At 45.0% G+C, this 24,254-nt stretch overlaps 1 protein-coding gene across 1 annotated transcript in view; it reads left to right on the forward strand.

The window, feature by feature from the left end:
- The window catches only part of LOC103355655 (glutamate receptor ionotropic, kainate 2), a gene marked incomplete at its 3' end in the record, with an annotated part of 249,412 nt that overhangs the window by 130,135 nt on the left and 95,023 nt on the right, over window positions 1-24,254 (forward strand). The window contains exons 5-6 of the mRNA XM_008279524.1: window positions 3,801-3,854; window positions 16,696-16,869. Of these exons, the coding sequence (XP_008277746.1) occupies window positions 3,801-3,854; window positions 16,696-16,869 (228 nt within the window). The remainder of the gene's footprint in view (window positions 1-3,800; window positions 3,855-16,695; window positions 16,870-24,254) is intronic.

Genomic DNA, 24,254 nt, shown 5'->3' on the forward strand with positions numbered 1-24,254 from the left:
AAAAAAAAGTTCAGTCATCAAAACAAAATCAAAAGCCTGATCAGATTTGTTCTCTTTGACCTTAATCAGGGACTGCAAGGTGGCTTGGTGGTTAGCACCATCATCTCGCAACTAGACGATCCCCAGTTCGCATCCCGGACTCCCGGGATCTTTCTGCGTTTGCATGTTCTCCCTGTGCAACGTGGATTCTCTCTGGGTTCTCCAACTTCCTCCAACAGTCCAGAAACATGTTGAGGTTAATTGGTGATTCTAAATTGCTTGTAGGTATGAATGTTAGAGACAGGCAACCAAGCACACTAAGTGTAGCCCTTTGATAGACTGGCGACCTGTCCAGGGTGTCCCCTGAACCCGAGCAGTGTTTTGTTTTTAGATTTCTGTGCTAGCCACGGATTTGCCATAACAATCACCATGTTCAAACATAAAGTTGCTCATAAGTGTACTTGGTACCAGATTACCTTAGGCCAAAGTTCGATAATCGACTTTGTAGTCATATCATCAGACCTGCAGCCGTATGTTCTGGACACTTGGGTGAAGAGAGGAGCAGAGCTGTCAACTGATCACCACCTGGTGGTGAGTTGGATCCGATGGTGGGGAAGGCTGCCGGACAGACCTGGTAAACCCAAACGCGTAGTGCAGGTGAACTGGGAACGTCTGGCAGAGGCCCCTGTCCGTGGGGTTTCAATTCCCACCTCCGGAAGAGTTTTTCCTGCATCCCGGGGGTGGTTGGGGACATGGAGTCAGAGTGGTCCATGTTCAAAGCCTCCATTGCAGAAGCAGCCATTAGGAGCTGTGGCCAGAAGGTCACTGGTGCCTGTCGCGGCGGCAACCCCAAAACCCACTGGTGGACACCGGTGGTGAGGGAGGCTGTCAGGCTGAAGAAGGAGACCTTTGGGGCCTGGTTGGCACAGGGGTCTCCTGAAGCAGCAGGCAGGTATCGGCTAGCCAAAGGGGCTGCAGCTGCGGCGGTTGTGGAAGCTAAAACTCTGTTGTGGGAGGAGTTCGGGGAGGCTATGGAGAAGGACTTTCGGTTGGCCCCAAGGAAGTTCTGGCAAACCGTCCGACGCATCAGAAAGGGGAGGCAGGGATTTGCCTAGGCTGTGTACAGTCGGGGAGGAGAACTGCTGACCCAGACGGGGATCTTGTTGAGCAGTGGAAGGAGCACTTCGAGGAACTCCTGAACCCGGTAAACACGTCCTCTGCTGAAGGGGCAGAGCCTGAAGACTCAGGGGCTTCTGCGTCCATATCCGTGGTAGACGTCGCCGAGGTAGTTAAGAAGCTCCCCGGTGGCAAAGCGCCAGGTGTGGAGGAGATTCGCCCTGAGATGCTGAAGGTTCTGGACATTGTCGGACTATTATGGCTGACACATCTCTTCAGTGTTGCGTGGGCATCGGGTACAGTGCCTGTGGAGTGGCAGACCGGGGTGGTGGTTCCCATTTTTAAAAAAGGGGGACCGGAGAGTGTGCGCCAATTATCGAGGTATCACACTTCTCAGCCTCCCCGGGAAACTTTACTCTAGGGTGCTGGAAAGGAGGCTTCGGCCGATTGTCGAACCTCGGATTCAGGAGGAGCAATGCGGATTCCGTCCTGGTCTTGGAACAGTGGACTAGCTCTTGACCCTTGCGGAGCTGAAGAGGGGAGCATGGGAGTTCGACCTGCCAATCCACATGTGCTTTGTGGATCTGGAAAAAGCCTATGACTGTGTCCCCCGAGGAACTCTGTGGGGGGTACTGAGGGAGTATGGGGTACCAGGCTCGCTGCTATGAGCCATACGGTCCCTGTACAACCAAAGTGCGAGCTGTGTCCGCATTCTCTACAATAAGTCAGACACGTTCCCAGTGGGTGTTGGACTCCGCCAGGGCTGCCCCTTGTCCCTGATCCTGTTTGTGGTTTTCATGGACAGGATCTCAAGGCGCAGTCAGGGAGAGGAGGGGGTCCGGTTTGGGGACCTCAGGATCTCGTCTCTGCTTTTTGCAGACGACGTGGTACTGTTGGCTCCATCCGACCGTGACCTTCAGTACTCACTGGAGCGATTTGCAGCCGAGTGCGAAGCGGCAGGAATGCGGATCAGTACCTCCAAGTCCGAGGCCATGGTTGTCTGCCGGAAACCAATGGATTGCCACCTCCGGGTTGTGGGGGGGAGTTGCTTCCTCAAGCGAGGGAGTTTAAGTAGCCCCCGCGATCCGACTCCGGAAAAGCGGATGACAATGGATGGATGGATGGATGGTTTTGTTTCAATTTTTCAACCTTGGTCACTTTAACAGGAAACACATTCGAGGGGATTTCATGCATAAAAATGTCCAATAGTACTTTTTCAAATGTCTCCCAGTCACTAATGTTGAGTCTGGCCACCCCTGACATCGATCAATGCGATAAGACATCGTGGTATACTGTCCAACAGCTTGTTGTCAATGGGCAGGACGTCCCACTCTTCAGTCAGATCCCAAAGTCAGAAGTGGTTTCACCTGGTACTTGGACTCAGTATGTAATCATTGAACTTGGACAAAGTGATTACTGATGTTTATAAATGGAAATAAAAAGAAGAATGTGTCTGAAAACAAAAATTATTTACTTTTTGGGCAACAGTGTATATATTTCCTTCTGGGCTATCCAATCGTGTTATGAAATATTGTAACAACATAAACCCTGGCATATTTAGTGAATTGTGCTCTACATCATGCTCTATAAATGAGAACTGTTATTTAAATCCTTGCACCTCTTCCAGTAAAGTCTGTTCCAAATAGAGACAATTGAAGCATCATATTACATACCATGTTTGTATTTTCCACACATTCAAATAAACAGTATCACACCTGAGGTTGTGATTGCACTGGCGACAGCCAGTGCTGGAGGCATTATGCTTTTGGGCCACCTGTCCCTCCCTTTCTCACTAACATATTGTATTTTGAATGTCTTAACAAAGTTGGTAGAAATTTTCACTTGGACTGAAGAATAGACTGTTTTCATTTTGGTGGTCAAAGATCATGGTTACTGTGTTTATTCTTTTTTATGTTTATTACTTTTGTGAACAGTTTTATTGCATGTGGCACAAATATTTTCTTGGAATCAAACATGAACCAATCAGAATCAAGGGTCAAAGGTCACTGTGACCACACAAAGCAACTCAATAATTGATGGAGTAATTATGTCCAAATTCTGAACAAATGTCAAACAGGATAAAATAATGATAAAATTAAAATGATGACCGTTTATATCAAAAATAACAAAAACAAAGGTGAAGTCTGGACAAACATAGATGTAACCTGTAACGTGATGTGAGGTGGTGATTTCAGTTTTAATTCATTTTGCACTAATTAGTTCAAATGAACAGCAGTTTCTAAACCATCAGCCACAACAAGATATAATATTAAATAATATATATATTTTTTAAAAATATAACAAAATAAAATCAAATATTATATACATATATTTGCTAATGAACAAGATTTTCCATCTATATAAAATCATTCATGATGTTCCATGCTGGTTTTTCCTAGATATGCCAAATATATGATGAGACTGAGCTCTGTCTCTTTCTTTATGTGGCTGTTTGTCTTTTTGGTGGTTGTTTCTTTCTTATCTCTGAGCCTGTGGCTGCAGCAGTGTAGCAGAATATATGCCTCTTCACATTACATGGTTATACAGCCAATGAAACAGCCACATAAACAGACAAATGCATGTGTGTATGTGGATGTGTGCAGAATATAACTAAGCATTGTATTGTGCCTCCCAATTCATATATAAATCTCTCCTTCCCCCAATCTCTCTCTCTCTGCTTCTCTCTCTGTCACTCTGTGTCTTAGGCTCTCGCCATGGGGATGATGACAGAGTATTATCACTATATCTTCACCACACTGGTAAGGAGAGAAAGAGGCTGTACTGCACGATTGCTTTGTCATTGGGTCTAACACATTGTTCCGTATCCACATGAAGATTTGTTACTTGCTCCAAAATTTTGTCAATTATTCATTTTACATTTGTTTCCTTGGATCCTTCCTTTTTCTCTTTTCTAGCCAATTTCTCCTTTTCCCTCATATCGAACACATCAAAAGACACAAAGAAAATGGCAGCTGCCTACAGATTGAGCTGTAGAACTGCATCAGTGATTAATCCTTATGTATACGAAGCACGGTACCAGAGATAGCACAGATTTGAGGTGAAATTAGGACTTCCTACTGTTTTGACTTTGTCGATGGGAAGCATGTACAAATCAAAGTCCAGCAGTGACTAAGTCAAATAAAATTATTAAATTTAATATTTTAATGATGATTCTAATTGTGTGGATGACAAAAATGAGAGCAGTAATGTTGCTGAGGTTGGGGAAGGGGGTCAGTGAAACTGTTATCCAGTGTTGCCAACTTACCAACTTTCTCGCTAAATCTGGCTTCTTTCCAAATCCTCTTGCCACCTTTTTTTTCCCCAGAAGCGACTAGCGAATAATGTAGCGACTTTTTCTGGTGTTATTGGAGACTTTTCTGGTGTTTGGAGACTGACGGAAAAGTACATATCATTGTGCCGTTACTGTCCTCAATGAGTAGCGGGTGCTGCCGTGAGCTCCTCCCTGTCCTGAAGTTCTCCCAGGTGGTCAGGAGTCCTGCACAGCTGCGGTTGGATCACAGGAGACCTTCACCGCTCTGCGGCACCGCTGCAAATGGATCGCTTAGTGCCAAGCCACCGCTGATCCCAGATTGGCTTACAGAGGGAGATCTGAATGTAAATTTTTTTTTTCACTGTCACAGTATTTGAGTCACACAGCCTCAATCACTTGCTCACTGTGTCCACTGTGTGTGCCTCTCTGTGACATAAGCTAAACATCTAGCTAGCTAGCTCATCATGTCAGAAAAAAACGAAAAAGAAATCTAACAAATAAAAAACAAAAACCCTAAGTAACTCTGTCAGAGCATATCTTTGGGTCTCTTTGGATCCTAAGCCCAGATAATGGAGGAGGGTAGGATGCAAAGCTACCAGTTTCACCCCACATTACAGTCGTTGGATTAAATTTGATATTCTAACATTTAACAATACAGGAAAAAATTAATTTATTTAATGTGGGTCTAAGCACAACATTAGTCATGAAGTTATTGTGAGAAGTGATGGCCTATTTCAATGGCAACATTTAAAAAAACACACCAAGAATCAACAGATGACAGTTCAGTTGTAGTTCTAAACATATTTATTGCAGGCTGGCGCGACTGGTTGACGCTGCTCTCCAGCAACGTAGCTTTTAGAAACGGCAGTTTAGCCTTTAAAAAACTTATCTGAGCATCTACAGAGTGAGAAGTCACTGCTCCCAGCCAAGAACACTGCATCTTTTCTGCTACTCAAAGAAGCTCTCCAGAGAAGTTACATGTATTCGACTTGCAGTCTGCCCTGTTTAGGCTTGTTAGCTGGTCGTACTAACTTGCTAACTGCTGATAGTCAGGTGCTAACTGACTACTACTAGTAGGAAACTTTACCTTATCCAGCCTCCTGTGTCAGCTTCTTCAAGCTTTGAAGGACATCTACGTTTGAATTCCGATGTAAAGGAATCGCCAGTGAGACCTGCTGTCTTAGCTCATTTTTGGGGCTAGCAGGCTAGCAGGCGTAATATCCAACCTCCACCCGATTCCAGACTGATTGTCCCTATTTCCTCCACTCCGGGGACTGCCGGCACCGTGCTTCGCCTGTCATACCCCGGATCATCATCTAGATTATCATGGTTTGCTCACTGCCCTCACCGCTGAGTGTTAGCCCCGCGCTAACTCTCACCCATCGGACCAGGCTGCCGCTGTACTCTGCCGCCGACCTCCGCGTCCTCAACCACCACCTTCCCCCGGACTGCCTGAACACCCTTAAAGAAGCCAGAATACTCTGCACCAGCCGTTCTGCACACAGAGGCTCTGGCTAAGAGTTTGTCTACCACTCTTCATCACAACAAACAGCAACACGTGAATCTGACCAACCTGCGCTCACTACCCCAGACCACACACACACCTTCAGATGAATGTCATCTGCACCTGGCTCTGCTCAACACCTGCTCTCTCACCAACAAAAGTCTCATCCTCCATGAATACATCCTTGACAATAATCAGGACTTCCTCTGTTTAACTGAAATATGGCACAAACCACTGGATAACTACTCACTCAACCAAGCAACACCAACAGGATACACATACATAGACAAGCCCCGCCCAGAAGGATGGGGTGGCGATATTGGAGCAATCCATAGAAAGGACATTAAAACCACAACACTCTCCATGCCAGCTGTCTCCTCATTTGAATATGTTGTTTACAAACTCCCTGGCCCCACCCCTCTGATTACTGCTGTCATTTACCGCCCACCCAAACCAAACCCAAACTTCCTCACTGACCTCTCTGACCTCCTCAACCAACTCTGTGCCATCTCTCCATCCGTTCTCCTCCTCAGTGACTTCAGCATTCACACTGACAATCCCAGCTGCACAAACGCCAATGAATTCCTGGACATTCTGCACTGCTTCAACTTCACAAAACACATTCACTTTCCCACACACAACCGTGGCCACATCCTGGACTTGGTCTGCTCCACTGGTCTCCAGATATCACAGCCATCATGCCACAACCTCCATATCTCCGATCACCTGGTAATCCGTATGGACATAAGAATCCCCACCCCCACCCCCAAACTTAAATGTACCATAAACTTCCGTAATATAAAATCCATTACTCCCTCAGCTCTTTCTACTGTTCTCACCTGCAGCCTTGTTGTATCTCCCCCACCACCATCTGGCAATCCCTCTGACCTTGTCACCCACTACAACAACACCCTCTCCTCCTGTCTGGATTTACTGGCCCCCAACAAAACCAAAACAGTCTCATTCACGCACTCTGCCTCATGGTACACCCCTGCACTTCACCTGATGAAAGCACAAAAACGCCAACTGGAACGACTCTTCAGAAGAACCGGACTCACAGTACATCTCCAAATCTACACAGACCACATCCAAAAGTACAGAGATGCCCTCAACTCTGCCCAGTCAACCTATTACTCACACATCATCCACACCTCCCTTCTGAAGCCCCATGACAACAACGCTTCATCCTTCACATTTGATAAATGCCAGACTTTCCTCTCATTTTTTCAATACAAAATAGACTCCATCGACAACAGCCTCCACACCTCCACGCCCCACCCCACCTCTCCCCCTTGCTCCCCCCAGTCCACTGCTCAGCCTTTATCTCAGTTCTCTCCCATTTCTCCTTCTCAACTCTCCCAACTCATAACCTGCATTGAAGACTCCCACCTGCACCCTAGCCCCATCCCCTCCAAGCTGTCTCCTGTCCTTTCTCCACTCATCACTGCTACCATCAGCTCCTCACTCTGCGCCAGATCAGTCCCTGACACCCTTAAAGTTGCTGCCATAACTCCCATTCTCAAAAAACCTGGACTTGACCCTGACATCATGTCCAACTTCGGCCCCATCTCCAACCTCCCCCTCCTTTCAAAAATATTAGAACGCGCTGTCGCTTCCCAACTCCAAACCCACCTCAGCTCCAATAAGCTGTATGAAGTATTTCAAACTGGTTTTCATTACAAGCACAGCAATGAGTCACCCCTCCTCAAAGTATCCAACAACCTCCTCCTTTCCGCAGACTCTGGACATGTCAATATTCTCATCCTCCTCGACCTCACCACTGCCTTCGACACCATTAACCACTCCATCCTCCTCTCCCGTCTTAAAAAATCACTCCACATCACTGGCACTGGATCAAATCGTACCTTTTCAATCGACAACAATTCATCCATATCAGTAACCACTCCTTCTCCACTGCTCTCCTGGCTCAAGGTGTCCCCCAAGGTTTAGTGCTTGGCCCTCTGCTCTTCATCATCTACATTCTCCCTCTTGGAAATATAATCCGTCGTCACTGTCTCTGATTCCACTGCTACGCTGATGACCTTCAACTCTACATCTCCACCCAATCCATTACCTCCTCCACCCTTTCCACCATCTCACACTGCCTCTCTGAAATAAGCCTGGATGCAAACCAACTAGCTTCAACTGAACTGTGATAAAATTGACCTCATGTTCATCGGCCCCAAATCCCTCACCCAGTCCATCAATCACTTCTGCGTCACCATTGGAAATTCATCTCTGACTCCCTTCTCTCACACCCGCAACCCTGGGCTAATCTTCAACACCAACCTCACATTTGAACAGCATATCAAACAGGTCACAAAAACAACCTTCTTCCATCTGAAAAATATCGCCCGTCTCCAACCATCTCTCTCCCTCCCTGCAGCTGAAACACTCATCCATGCCTTCATCACCTCCAGAGTGGACTACTGCAATAGCCTCTTCTATGGTTTACCCTCCAAACTCCTCAAAAAACTTCAGCTTATTCAAAACTCTGCCATCCGTCTCATCACCCACACCTGCTCAAGTGATCATATCACCCCCGTCCTCCAACATCTCCACTGGCTCCCTGTAAAACAACGCATCACTTTCAAGATCCTCCTCCTCACCCACAAAGCCCCTTCATCATTTGGATCCCTCGTACCTGAAAGCCCTCCTTCACCCCTTCCCGCAGCCTCCATTCCTCCTCTGCTCACCTCCTCGCCCCACCACCAAGGACCAAGCACCAAACCTGGGGAGACAGAACCTTTTCTGTTGCTGCTCCCACCCTCCTGGTGTCAGAAATGTCAGTAGTAGTATAGAGGCCTCTGAAACTACCATCCAAGTTCCAGAAATGAGGGCAAAAAGTTGCTGATGTTGGGGTCATGCCAGTTTCTTTACATTCTTGCGCAGCAGAGAGTCTGTCACCTCTGGATCTTTAATTGCAGACTGAAATATGTCGCACTTAGAGATGCAGAGGAAAGTAAGATAATTATTAGGTAGAAACCATCTGCAGGCCCTTGATGTAAAAATTAACAAGTTTAGGGATGTGGTGGTTAGCACTGTCGCCTGGGATCTTTCTGCATGGAGTTTGCATGTTTTCCCCGTGCAGAGTGGGTTTTCTCTGGCTTCTCTGGCTTACTCCCACAGTCCAAAATAGAATAGAATAGAATAGAAATAGAATAGAAAAATACTTTATTTATCCCAGGCCTGGGAAGTTACTGTGATGTGCTAAAGTTAAATACAATTTTAAAAATGAAAAACAAAAATAAAGTGAAATTAAAATAAAATAAAATAAACAAAATAACTGTACAAAATTTGCAAACTGAAAAAACAGTGCAAAGACAAAGGGTTTTACAGAGCGGAGAGCTGAGAATGCTGTCTGCCAGACAGAGGTGAGGTGTTGTATAGGGTTATTGCTTTGGGCAGGAAAGATTTCCTGTACCGGTCCTTGTGACAGCAGAGCTGAATCAGTCTATTTGAGAAAGAGCTCCACTGCCTGTCTAGAAGGGGATGGAGAGGGTGGTCGGGGTTATCCAGAATAGATAACAGTTTGTTCAGAATCCTCCTCTCCACCACCGCTTCCATGGTGTCCGGTTTGCAGCCGATCACGGAGCCAGCCTTTCTGATCAGTTTGTTCAGTCTGTTGGTGTCGACGGCTCCGATGTTGCCCCCCCAGCAGACTACAGCAGAGAACACTGCACTGGCAACAACAGACTGATAAAAAATGTTCAACATCTAGCTGCACACGCCGAAGGATCTCAGCTTCCTCAGGAAGTAGAGTCTGCTCATCCCCTTCTTATATACAGCCTCAGTGTTGATCCTCCACTTCCGTCTGCTGTCAATGTGGACGCCCAGGTACTTGTAGTCCTCCACCGCTTTAATGTCCTCTCCCAGGATGTGCAGGGGCTGTGTGGCCGTCCTCTTCTTCCTGAAGTCGATCACCATCTCCCTGGTCTTAGCCACATTCAGGAGCAGATAGTTCTTCCCAGACCACTCCACAAAGTCACTCACCAGCGCTCTGTACTCCTCATCCCGTCCACCATGTATACACCCAACCACTGCAGAGTCATCAGAGAACTTCTGCAAGTGGACCAGCTCAGAGTTGTACTGAAAGTCTGAGGTGTACAGGGTGAACAGGAATGGAGAGAGCACAGTGCCCTGTGGTGCTCCTACGTCACTAACCACCACATCAGACAGGGCAGCGAGAAGACGGACAAACTGCGGCCTGCCTGTCAGGTAGTCAGTAACCCAGGAGACCGTGGGTGAGTCTACCATCATCATTCGCAGCTTCTCCCTCAGAAAAAGTGGCTGGATGGTGTTGAATGCACTGGAGAAATCAAAGAAAGTGATTCTCACTGTGCAGCCAGCACCATCCAGGTGCGAGTGAGCCCTCTGCAGCAGGTAGATGACGGCATCCTCGACTCCCAGATGAGGCTGATAAGCAAGCTGCTTTGGAGGCCAGAGGGGGGGTGGAGGCCAGAGTGTGTGGAGGAGGAGGACACAGTTGGGGGCTGTGAACTGAATCTGTTGAAGAAACAGTTTAGCTCATTGGCTCTGTCCGGGCTGCTCACTGGCTGTCTGTTTCTCACATTGAAGCCAGTGATCTCCCTCATTCCAGTCCACACACCTCATGTTGTTCTGCTCGAGTTTGGCCTCCAGCTTCCTCCTGTAGGAGTCCTTGGCCCTCCTCAGCTCCACCTTCAGGTCTTGCTGTAGCCTCCTCATTTCCTCCTTGTCCCCAGACCTGAAGGCCTTCTTCTTCTTGTTGAGGAGGACTTTCAGGTCACTGGTGATCCAGGGTTTATTGTTGGGGAAGCAGCGTACGGNGAGAGAGCACAGTGCCCTGTGGGGCTCCTACGTCACTAACCACCACATCAGACAGGGCAGCTCCAAGACGGACAAATTGCGACCTGCCTGTCAGGTAGTCAGTAACCCAGGAGACCGTGGGTGAGTCTACCATCATCATTCGCAGTTTCTCCCTCAGAAAAAGTGGCTGGATGGTGTTGAACGCACTGGAGAAATCAAAGAAAGTGATTCTCACTGTGCAGCCAGCACCATCCAGGTATGAGTGAGCCCTCTGCAGCAGGTAGATGACGGCATCCTCGACTCCCAGATGAGGCTTATAAGCAAACTGCAAAGGGTCAAGGGAAGATTTCACTTGCGGACGGAGATGGGCCAAGACCAGCCTCTCCAGCACCTTCATCACATGAGATGTGAGGGCTATTGGTCAGTAGTCTTTGGGATCAGAGGGCCTTGACTTCTTGGGAACAGGAACCAGACAGGAGGTCTTCCACAGTGTGGGCACCTTCTCCTGGGTCAGGCTCAGGTTGAAGAGGTGGCACAGGATAGTAGACAGCTGGCTGGCACAGGTCCTCAGTACCTTAGGACTGATACCATCAGGGCCTGCAGCTTTGCCTTGGTGTAGTCTCTCCAGCTGTCCTCTCACCTGATCGGCCGTCACAGTCAGTGGGGGGAGCGAGCACATCAAAGGTGAGGGGGGTGGATCCAGGGAGTTCACGGGGGTGGGGAGGCCAGAGTATGTGGAGGAGGAGGACACAGCTGAGGGCTGTGAACTGAATCTGTTAAAGAAACAGTTCAGCTCATTGGCTCTGTCCGGGCTGCTCACTGGCTGTCTGTCTCTCACATTGAAGCCAGTGATTTCCCTCATTCCAGTCCACACACCTCTCGTGTTGTTTTGCTCGAGTTTGGCCTCCAGCTTCCTCCTGTAGGAGTCCTTGGCCCTCCTCAGCTCCACCTTCAGGTCTTGTTGTAGCCTCATTTCCTCTTGTCCCCAGACCTGAAGGCCTTCTTCTTCTTGTTGAGGAGGACTTTCAGGTCACTGGTGATCCAGGGTTTATTGTTGGGGAAGCAGCGTACGGTCTTGACTGGCAGGGTGGTGTGCTCACAGAATTTTATGTATTCTGTGATGCAGTCAGTCATGTTGTTGAGGTCCCCCCTATGTGGATCACACAGCACTTCCCAGTCAGTAGACTCAAAGCAGTCCTGCAGGGCCTCTTTGGCCTCCTGATTCCACCTCCTAACAGTCCTTGTGGAAGCAGGCTGCCATTGAACAAGAGGAACATACTTTGGTGTCAGAAGGACCAGGTTGTGATCAGATCTGCCAAGTAGGGGGAGGGCGGTGGCACTGTATGCGTCCTTTGCATTTGCATACAGGAGGTCCAGTGTTCTGTTGTCTCTAGTGGGGCAGTTAACAAACTGGTAAAAAGTTGGGACAATTTTATCCAGTGTGACGTGGTTAAAGTCCCCAGTGATTGTTATGAAAGCATTTGGATGTTGGGTTTGTAGTCTGGAGACGGTGGAGTGAATGGTGTGGCACGCTGCCTCTGCATCAGCTGATGGGGGAACGTAAACAGCGACTACAATGGCGGAAGTGAGCTCCCTTGGCATGTAGTATGGATGCATTCACACGACTAACAGTTCAATATCTGGGCTACAGAAACGTTAATTCTCGGTAACATGTCCACGGTTACACCATCTCTCATTAACAAACAGTGCAATCCCCCCTCCTTTCTTCTTACCACTCCTCTCCACGTCTCTGTCCGTCGTACTGTCTGGAAGCCGGGTACAGCAGCGCTGGAATCCGGGAAAAGCGAGTGTAGCTATGTCTCCGTGAAATACATGATGTTGCACTCACGAAACTCCCTCTGAGTCTTTACAAGCGCCAGAAGCTCGTCCATCTTATTGCCTAAAGATCTCACATTCCCCATGATGATCACTGGTACAGTAGGTTTGAATTTCCTCCGCTTGGCTTTCAGCTTAGCTCCTGCTCTGCAACTCCAGCGTCTCCTTCGTAGCTCCTCGGGGATTTCAGGCCTCGCTCCGGGCAGTAGCAGCGGTTTACTCAGCGCGATCAGCTGGTCCCGTGTGTAAAGCTTTCACTCCACTCCGCGTGGTTCCCAGCGGCAAAAGGTGGTAGCAAAACTACTATAAAACTAGCAAAACTAAAAGTGGCCATTGCTGCACTAACCCTAAGTCAGTAAGAAAACAAATAGAATATAAAGTGTCAAGTGACGAAGAACAGTACAAAAAAGAATAAAAGACGTGAGCTGCTTGATGTTGTCCACGTCTTCAAAACAGGTCCCTTTGATGACCCCCTTGAGCTTTGGGAAGAGGAAGAAAATCAGTGAGTAGGGAGGTTGCTCCAGCACGGCGATGTTCTTCGCAGCCAGGAACTGTAGAATGCTCATGGCATTGTGAGCAGGCGCATTGTCATGGTTAAGCAGCCACAACTTATCCTGCTACAACTCTCACCTCTTCTCTTCTTGTTCACTGAACAAAACAAATGCCGCAAGATCTCTTTGTAGACGTATCGGTTGATCATCTGAAGGGGAAAACTCGTAGTTTGTAGTTTGGGTTTGAAATATATCTTTTGTGACACCAGTCCTGGAACTTTTCTGACACACCTCGTACATGTATGAAAGGGCTAATGTTGATAACCAGACAGTGAAATATATAAATTGAAGTGTTGTCCACAGACTGATAGTTAACTGAATGGTATAAAAGTGAAAGTATCATTTCTTCTGGAGTAAAAAGAGATGAGACAAAATAAATTGTCTCTATTTATTTTTCACAAAAATGAATAAAAGCAGGATTCAGAGTTTGTATTTCACCTGACACTATGTGTCTGTAGAAGCGACATTGCCTTTGGTTGTCTAAGGAGAAAGTCCCCTTTACTGTTCACATAAGAAAATGCAAGACCTTCGAATGCATGTGCACTTTTTTTTTCTATGCAAAAACACTAGTATGCATTATTCTAAGATCCCTGTTTGTATGAACAGGTGAACTTGTTCTCAGTTCATATTCCAGGTCAAAGATCTGACTCAAATAAACTGTTATTTAAGCTCCATCCCACTCTCATCCTGAAGGGGCTGCTTGTGTTGTCTTGGGGTCAAAACATTGTCACTCTCTGTCTGTTCTGTCTCCCTCTGTCCTTTACTTTTTTTGATGTCAATTTCAATTGTAAATGTATTCTTCAGCTTTTCAAGTGTCTGTCCTTTACATCATAGCTGCTAAAAGGGATCATTTTCAGTTTAAAAAGAAGAATCTGTAGTCTTTCTGCATCCATTTTGCATGGCACAATTTATGAACGATAATTAAATATCCCTCTGGTGGTTTTCAGGGAGATGAAATGTAAAATGTAAACATGAATGAGGGAAGGAGAGAAAGAGGGGTGCCTTGTCATTTCCCACTGCTGTGTTTGGCACATAGAGAGTCCAGTACTGACAGCCTAATTCTCCCAGCAGAGTGAACAACCTAGCCATACTGAGGTCACATATGGCAGCCATTCTTCTGCCAGATTTGTCTTTACTCTTAGCGGACCTTGTGTTAACTGTTTTGTCTAAAACTGTATGGAGCGTTTGATCCATGTAACAGTTTGCCAGTCATGGGCCTCATAATTTCCCTTTGTAAAAGATTTGTAAAGGTTCACCACTGTCATAAAGTTATTAATGCAGCCTCTTAGATTTCAGTTAATTAAGATGAGATAAGACACAACTTATTGATCTCTCACCAGGGAAATGTGCGTTACAGGAGCTATACAAATAAATCCCAGGAAGAAATAAAACAAGAAATACAAAAGTACAATTAGGACGAAAATAGAGACATAATAAAGATTGCGTGCCTTTTACATGTACAGATATGGCATGATGGATATGCATATTGACATGTACAGATGTAGAATGATGGCTAATCACATACAGTGTGTAAAATTGTACTTATATTTATACAAAGCAACACGTTATTGCTATTGCTATATGCACTAGAAAATTTACAGTGAATAGACCAGTCTTACATTATGCTGTTGCACTTGAAGAGCCGAAGACGAAACAGTGTTACATCTTGTTGTGACACTGGAAGAGCTATACAAGAAATAACCTGTGTTACATGATGTTACTGCATTGGAAGAGCTTTAAAGGAAAAAAATAAATCATTCATTCATCCATCCATTATCTATACACTGCTTAATTCTCACTAGGGTTGCGGGGGTGGGGGGTGGGGGGTTCTATCCCAGGTCACCAGTCTATCACAGGGCTACACTTCGAGACAGACAACCAAGCACATTCAATTCTACGGACAATTTAGAATCACCAATTAACCTCAACATGTTTTTGGCCTGTGGTAGGAAGCCAGAGAACCCGGAGAGAACCCATGCTGCACGGGGAGAACATGCAAACTCCACGCAGAAAGATCCCAGGTGTTCTCACCGAGACGCGAACCCATGTAACAAACAACAAACAGTAAATAAATGAATGCAGGTGAACAAAGTAATTAATTAACAGTGATCGTCACTGGAAGCAGTTGGTTGAACACTAATCAATTTAGAACCACCTTGGAATTGAGAAGCCAATTGTAATTTCTAAATTCACCTGTTTAGCAGAAAGAACATGATACTTGTGTAGCCTTTGTAGGAGGGAGAGGGAGGCCAATGAAGGATGTGTTGCTGTGAGGATCTGCTGGATGAGTTGGTTCAAGAACACAGAGACAGGATGACATCTTTGCATAGCTGTGTTGAAAAAGTGTTCCCAAGTAAAATTACTAAGAGTCAAAACTTAAACCTAAAAAGAACACTTTCACACTGTTGTATCATAAAATCGAGCAAAAAGCCCAACAAAATTGTATAGAAAAGCTTGCAAAGAAAGTAGATAGAACCCCTAAACAGAAATCAAGTAACCAGCCCCCATTTGCATTCTTTGCATTCCACTGACTTTCTTTTATACCAAAAGTTTAGGACATCCAGGGAGTTTAATTAAATTAAACTGTCACTTTGTTCTTTGCATTTATGAACAAAACAATACACCATAGCTGTTAAATGTTTAGCTTAATTTTTTTAAGAGTGTTTTTTTTTTTTTCTTGCCTGTTTTGTATTTATTTCAATGACACATTTAAGATCGGAAGTGTTGGGGAAAAGAACAGGGGCATGGCATACAGTAAAGGTAAAGTACAGTAAAGGGAAGTGTTACTATACAATAAAACTCCACCACTATCCATCCATGGTCAGCCTGTATTTCTTTTACTGTAAGTTAACAGTCTTCCACACATTTAGCAGGAAAAAAAGCCTACAGAAGTGGCCGTACAGAAAGCTGCTAGAAGTAGAAGAAAGTGTAGAGAGCTGCTGATCCTGCAAGGACAGAAAGTGGCAGCTGGGCAGAGCTGCTCTGTTGTGTCCTCTCGTGACTACTGACATCACACTGTGGCAAGGCTGTTTCTTTCTCTTTTGGGGGAAATAAAAATTTTGTTTTTTGACCTTTTGTCTCTCACATCTCTCTTCCATTCTCATGGTTTCTGGCCTAGACTGTGTTAATTAGCTTGCTTACTACCATTCCAAAATAAACACAAATCTCCATTTGATCTGCTTCACAATATTTGCATCAGTTTTTGTGAGCTTTTAATATGTCATGCACATCATACTCGTTAGCTGCAAATAAAATGTTTGGGCATGCATGACCAACTTTTAATCAATATTAGCAAGCTTTACGCCAGAGTCTATAGGGCGTGTCATCCCTGGAGTGTGACAGGTGAGGTGGAAAGACTTCTTTTAGGTGTGGCAGCTGTGATGCCATCCTACCTGAACAGATCTGCTTGTGATACAGAATAGAGTCTAGGTTGCTTAGCCATTAGCTCAACAGCTGGAAGTAGTACAGGGCTGCGACCCTTACTGTTTGAAAATGCAATAAAAGCCCAAAGTCTATTGACATATCATTGTGTTAAGTGACTACATAGGACTAAACAGGTTTGTAGGATATTTTTTTCCACATTAAGGGTCTTTTTCAGTCAGTCAAAGTTTGTTCATCCAAGCTTTAGTATTTTTTTTCTTTCTTTCTAGGACCTGTTTGCACTGGATGTGGAGCCTTACCGATACAGTGGTGTGAACATGACAGGCTTCAGGATTCTCAACACCGAGAACAGCCAAGTGGCCTCCATCATTGAAAAATGGTCCATGGAACGACTGCAGGCTCCACCAAAACCTGACTCTGGTCTACTGGACGGCTTCATGACCGTGAGTCTAAGAAATAAGGAATCAATGAATGAGTAATTAATTCATGTCTCGATCCCTTTGTCAGTCTGGAGCTTCTATGCTAGTGTCTGAACTGAACCGCCGATGTAGTGTCCTATTCGTCATTTGTTTTCAGTTTTTGGCACCATTGTCATGGAGAAGAGGACAGTCACAGGCATTAACTGGAACAGTAGAGGATCTAAAACGCTCTGTGATTGCATTTCTCGGCAAAACGTTACAGCTAATACTTTTCAATTGGATGAAATGAAGGGTTTGTTTCATGACCCCTGTAAGGGTTGTATTTATTGAAGCGCACCTCTCTACTGTATGACTGCTATCTGTGGCACGTGTGTTGATGAACTCTGCAGCATAAAATTGTGAAGAAGGTGTCTGGTGGCTGTCTGGATTAGCTAGCAAATTGGCGCTCATACAAATGCTAAACTAGGATTTTCAAATGCTAACACAGGCTGAGAGCTGAGTGTCTCTCAGGAGATGGCGACTATAGCGGCTAACGTTGCTAAGTTCAGGAGAAGCAAGATTTGATTACATGCTTTCAAAACATTAAAACTCAAGTGATGAACTGCAACACATTTTAAAACTGGTAATAAGTACTGACATACTTTCTTCACTGATAAAGGTGGTGCAACAGTACTTCTGAACATCTGTTTCCAGCAGTTGGACTAACATTATCTACAGGTACCAAGTAACTCCACCATGTAGATTAAGTTTGAGTACTACTTTTCCTTAACTAAACCAATTTTGCAGGGAACATTACATAACAGTGGTTATAGCTGCATTTACCAGCATAAGGAAAAATGTCCACTATATTTTATTCATTTCAACAATTCATTTATTATTGATTCTTAACATGGCTGTTAAAAATAGTGTTCAAAAATTGCATTTCGGAATCCAAACCACATTAGTGTTCAAACTGTGAGTCACATAACATATTCAATGGGAAAAACAATTGAAACTTAACTTCCAGAACCAGAGGTGCCCACTGAAACCGTGTTTGTGCTAAAGAGCACTTTTATTTCTTGCCACAGTTGACCAATCTACCAATATCTACCAAAAGCCTTGTGAGTTTTCCAGGGTTTCTCCATTTTTTTTTTCTGCGAACAGGCTGGTTTTTACAGATTTCACATCACTGACAATATAAAACATTGTTCTGCACATGATAGACTTGGATTCATACTTGGGTATGCAGTGTTTTCTCTTGCTGTTACTTACCAGTCGTCCTAAGTGAGTTAAATGCAAAACCTTTGTGCCTTGGGTTCCAAATGAGTCCTGGGTGCGATAAGAAGAGCCTCTGTCACTGTGATCTGATACCTCTCTGATCAGAGCACACTGCCTGTAATAACTGTTCCTTCATACTGCTTTCATACCACTCTCTTATCTGGGAACTCTGCCAAAAAAACTCAACCCACCAGAGACAAGGAAAGGGAAGGAAAAAAGAGTACTGGAGGAGGGAAGAGAAATGAGGTGAAGGAAAATGAATAAAAAAGAAAAAAGGAAGGACAGAGACTGGGTGAAGGGAAAGCAGAAGTGAAATCAGAGTCCTTGTGTTGTATTCCCACAACAACTGTTGAGGTGTTAAATGTTAGGCCAGTTTAGCCGCTTGGTCTAATTCCAGTTGGAAAGCACTGGCAGCAGCAGCAGCAGCAGCAACATGTTGGCTGCTGATTGAAAACAGTAGTTTGCCTCTAGGGAATAGCAAGTTCCTTTTTTTTCAAAAGAGCAAGATCTTGCTGAGTCATGTTTGTGGATTGATATTGGAGAGTGGGTGTTACTCAGTTTAAGCCTTTTTTGTCAGATTTGTGGCTCAATCAATAGTTTCCCACTTGAGATCTCAAATGGACTGTGTGTATAATAGTTGGACATTTTTAAATCACAGAAAGCTTAGCATTCCCTTATAGCTATGAGCTTTCAGCACAGGCTGCTACATGCAATTGTAGAGTCAATTGGATGTCCTAAATTCACACAAAGAAGGGAAAACAAGGCAAAATAAAGATCTTTCTCCTCATATTTGTCTTTAGAATTGTCTGTGTCTCGTGTGCTATCGAGAGTTATCAGGCGAGCCGTGCTGGGTGGTTATTTTTGGATCAGTGACAAGCAAAGATTTATGTGTGTGAGGAGTGTGCTGTGACCCTGCTCATCAGTGAATTAATGGCATATGAGTTTGAAGGTGGGGATTGATTAATTAGACAAATGGCAATCAGTCAGAAGCTAATGCATATTGACATAGTGAAAGGCTCCGTAAACGTTTGATTAACGGCTTCATTTGTGTGCTGTATTTACGGATTTGTGTGCTTAAGCAGTGAACTGCTGATGTGCTGTAACTTATAGACTTGCGGATCATGACAGATTGCACTAAGTGAGCAGTCTGGAGACTTCACTTTCCCAAACTCATTCTCTGCTCAGCCTTGTTTTACGCTTAGTGGTTGTAATTGCACTTTTAACAGTATGACTTAAAACAAAACAATATTAATTATAATAAGTTTGGAGCTGAAGTTGCTGCAATCAAGCTACAAGTTGCTACTTCAGCTTGTAAATTTCATGAAACATTTGTTCAAAATAATAACAAAAATACATGTGATTCAGCAAATAATGACTTGCAACTACAATTGTTTTGTTTTCATTACCTTCAAATGAGGTCCTCATATCTTCATAAGGAGAGAGTGCTCTTCCATGGAAACAGAGTACAGCAAACACTGACTCTAGAGTGTGTCTTTTGATTTTACATTAAAATATGGCCATCGTAGGTTCTCCTACATACTTGGAAAGAGTAGGGTAAATGAAAGCAATTCAGTTGGTTCCAGTCTGCAATCTCTGCTCAATGCCACTAAATCCTTCACACTGGTGCCTTGCTTGGCTTTAAAGTCAGTGTGTCATGCTAAGGACACAGTTGCACCAAACCAGTAAAATTGAAGACCAAAAACAACAATTTCAGTGGAATGGAGGACTTGATTACTAGCTGGAGCTAATACAGTTTCACATTAGTGAAATCTAAATAGCTGATAGTTATTATTGACCAATTGCAAAATTGTGACAATGCAGACCTTGCATTGTTGCGTAATAATTCTCTGCTGTAACATAAACTAATCGCTCACAAGACTGGAAAGGATGAATGTTCCCATGATGTTAGTTGGTTAAATGTTTATCTGCTGCAAAGAATTTACAATGACCTTCACTCATTCCCTACATGCTTACGTTATTGCATCATTAACATATTGAGCTGTTTATGTCAGGCACAGAAAACTTCACTCATTCTGCAAGAATGAACAATGAGCAACCACAATGGTTTTCTTTCAAACCTCACTTGGTATGTCACTATCGAAAGGGCCTTTTGGCATGACCAATCATGGAAGCTCCACTGCCACCATGTCGCTCCGCAGACAGACTAATCACCTGCAGTGACACTTGTGCAAGCACTGCTGCATGATGCTGGTGTGAATTCTGCAGCATTGCCTGTGGTGTCAGCCTCAAAGCTTACCCCTGTCCTGACTTGCATGGAAGATATGGGGCACTGTTGAGGTAAATCTTTTACCAAAGAGTTCCTGTCAAGGGTCATTCTGGGCATACCAACTCCCTCTCAACCACTGTTTTGCCCTCCCTTCAACAGGGCCATCCCTCCCAGGTACCCAGGTAAGATGAAGCCCTTCAAAGCCTTGATGTATGAGGAAGTGTTTTAGAGATCAAGAATAAGTTGTATTAAGAAACTGAATGTGGTCATCCCCCTCACAGCTTACCAGGATGAGCTGTCTAAGGACATGGGTGACCTGCTAGATAAGGGGCCCCCAAGTGCAGCCATCTGGGAGGAGATATATGTTACAGACATCATCCTGTGTGTGTCCTGTATGTGTCATGGGCCTTGCCATAGCAAGGGAGAGATCATTGTGGCTCAATCTCTCCAGTCTCCCTGAGCAAGATAAGCAGGCCATCTTGGACTCCCCATTCCAGCCATCACAGGCCAGGGGACTAGGTGCTACGACCACTGTGCAGCAGAATAGCGACCTAAGGAAGAAGCATAGGGAAGCGTTTAATATCCCTTAACCATTAGCCTTAGCATTCAGCATCCCACCGTAAGCCCTGCGGGGACAGAAGAAGTGGGGCAGAAAAACTTTTCCAGCTGCCCAGCCCACCCTCCAGAGGGGAAGAGAAGCTGGTTAATGTGATAGAGTAAAATTAAAGGTGAAATAATGTAATGATAAATCTATTTTTTTTCCCCCCACTGACATTGTGATTGAGATAACTTGCTTTTCTGATGATGCAAATTTTGTCTACTTTTAGATGACATTGTGTCACTTAAGATAGAAACTCCAACATGAACAGAAACTTTTGAAGGCCATTGTGTACCTGCTCGCCATAGGCTCACTCCGTGCTGTGGTCAATGAATGAACACTTTCTGATCACGCTACATGCAGAAACTGATCATCTGGTACCACTCCTGGTCAGACCTCTTGAATACATTTTTGTGTATGAGCTCTGTTCTTTATAGCTGAAAATAGGATTCAGTCTGCATTTGCTGTACTTTAATAAATAACAAGATGGGTAAGTGTCATTTTCACTCTGATTATTTTACTGCTTTTCACGAAGATTTCTACCGCAGTTGACTAAGGAGCGGTGGTCGCAATCAGAGACTCAGCAGGCAGCACTCATGGAAATCCTGGCATTAGGCCCTCCAGGAACTCTTTCTCGGGTCTCTCTCCACCCAATAGGAGAGAGCTGAGGATTAATTTTCGAGTCCCACTCAGTGCTGTGTAATGACCCACAATGTTCACCCCATTCACAGTGGTGGAGAAGTATAGGTTACCTCAGTGCTCCCCAATTTGTTCGACCCCTATCAGCACCCTGTTGGGTCAGTTCTGAGGGAGGTGGATGTGTGTGGTTCAAAGCACATAAGCAATTCACATGGTTTAAGGAAGGAATAAAGCCAGAAGTGCAGTGTGGTCAGCACAAGAAGTGAAATCTGAAAATGCAGCTCCGTCTGTTATCCAAAGAGGGCACAGCTGTACCAGCTTTGAGCTTCAAGCCCCTGGGACCCTTTGCCGTCAGAGCAGAGGAGTTGTGCACATGCGCAGTCTACCCCAAGTTGTTGACAAGGGTAACGGGTCCAATTTGCTGCGTGGTGTTTTTCGTGGCTACAAAAGAAGCTGCAAAAACTTTACAGAGCAAAATTTCTTCCAGAGATAATTTCAACTGTGCTTGAGTAAGAAATGAGTCTTGGCTTTGACTCATGATATTGCCGCATTCCAAAAAAGGACGGAGCATTGCGCTCCATTCTGGACACGTTTTTTTTTTTTTTTCAATTGCCATCACCAGGAATACTAATTCAGAATGCTGACACAAAACATTGTATTCCAATCTATCCAGCCAGATGACTGGTTGTGATTGATCTGCAGGCTGTTAATTATCGTGTAAAAAAGGATTTCTCCAATTTACAGAAAATGTCTCAAGTTTACCTTTTAGGGTATAGCCTATGAGTATCAGACCCTCCCATTCAGGCTGTCTCTTACACTGAGGGTCTTCCGCAAGTAGCTCAAAGCAGCCCAAAACTCCTCTTGGGCAGTGCGTCTCAGCATATTTGCACGTTTGGATAATTTTCTTATACGCACTCCCAGTAGTGAGTTAGTAAATAGAGACACACAGGCATTGTTGTTGTTAAGCAACCTCTCTGGCTTGGGTTTCAGCATCAATCATAGAAAAGGCATTCTGTTTTATACTCAGGATATAGTGTATTTAGACCTTGACATAAACTTTTTGAGCTTTCTGTTACAAGAGTGAGTGGAGAAATTGTGCCATCACCTTGCCCCATTCTGCTGGGGAAACAGAGTGTCGTTAAGTGTCCTGGCAGGGCTGATGGCCTCAGTAATTTTTGTTGTTCCTTAGAGGCTGCTGAGGATGCAGGATTTCCAGCACTGGATGTCCTTCCTGCGGCTCAGTGTGGATTTCCCTAGAATGTCTGCTGGCTGTCTGTCACTGGAGAGATCTGAAAGTTTTCACCACCAGTGTCCCGCTGGGAGCAGTATGAGAAAAACCTTGACATCAGATGCTTCATTGACGGTTTAGGGGGCTGTGTTTGAGGGGAAGGCACTAAATGGCACCTGGCTCCCGAGGCTCCGCATTGGGCATCTAACTTACTCTGAGAATTTCTTGCCACGAATGTGAAATTGTCATGTCTTAATCAGGGCAGACAATATCACAGTGCTTGCATATATTACTGAGAAGAAGGCACTCGCTCTCTAAGAGTACATAGATTGGCCCGCATCATCATTGTGTGAAACAGCAGTCATTATGTGCACCAACTTATTCCCCAGAGGAAATCCATTTTACAAGGAGTGGACTCCGACCCCAAAATTGTCCATGAGGTGTACGAGAGAGTCAGTCTGATGTCTGTAGATCTCTGTCTACAGTACCCTCTGTTCTTCTCATTAGGAAATGAGGGCGCACCATTCGGGGAGGATGCTGTATGTGTTATCCCCACTCAGCCTTATTACAACGATGCTAAGCAGGGTGAAGGAGCAGTGGCTAACTCTGATTTTAATAGCCCGAATCTGGCCTAGCAGGCCATGGATGGCAAAACAGGCAGGTCTACTCCACAGCTAGACTTGGCTGCTGCTGTTGCGCAGGGATTAAGTTTCACAGGCGGATGGACAGATTTTTCACCCACGCGCCGAGCCAGGCCTGGCATGTAAGGGGCTGAATTTGAATGAGGCTGGCTTGCCCTTGAGAGTGACTAAAACCATTCAGAGTACACAGGCACTATCCCCAAGTTCACTTTATGATGGCAAGTGGCACATGTTTGAGAAATGGTGTGCAGCCAGAAACATACTTTAATTTTACTGTTCCCTTCCTGTGTTATGCTTTCTGCAGGATTTGGTTGATGGTGGTAAGGCATTTTCCACTGTTAAGGTGTATTTGGTGGCTATTTCAGGCTGCCATGTTGGCTTTGGTGACACAACAGTTGGTTAGCATTCCCTGATAAGGAGGTTCATGAAGGGAGACTGGCTGTGCCCTGTGTCTAAGCCTTTGGTTCCCCCCTCCTAGGACTTGCCCATTCTCAGAAACTGCTTTTAAGTCCTTGGATTGTGCTGACTTAAAGATGCTTTTGTTTAAAACTATCCTGCTGTTGGTTCTGACATCCTCAAAAAGAAAAATAAATTACATGTGTAATCCATGTATGAATCCTCTTTGCAGTTTTCCTCAGACTATAAGAAAGTTGCGTTGCACCCTAACCCTGCCTTTGTACCCATGGTTTGTGGGTTTTCTTATAGTTGCCCCATGCTGGAGCTGCTGGCATTTCACCTACCACCATTCGCTGATGGCAGTGAAAGGCGGCTGAACTTACTCTGTCTTGTACAGGTCTTATCCATTTTTCCGAATGTGAG

Source organism: Stegastes partitus, unplaced genomic scaffold, assembly GCF_000690725.1.
Source record: "Stegastes partitus isolate 25-593 unplaced genomic scaffold, Stegastes_partitus-1.0.2 Scaffold162, whole genome shotgun sequence".
NCBI classification, from domain to species: Eukaryota; Metazoa; Chordata; class Actinopteri; family Pomacentridae; genus Stegastes; species Stegastes partitus.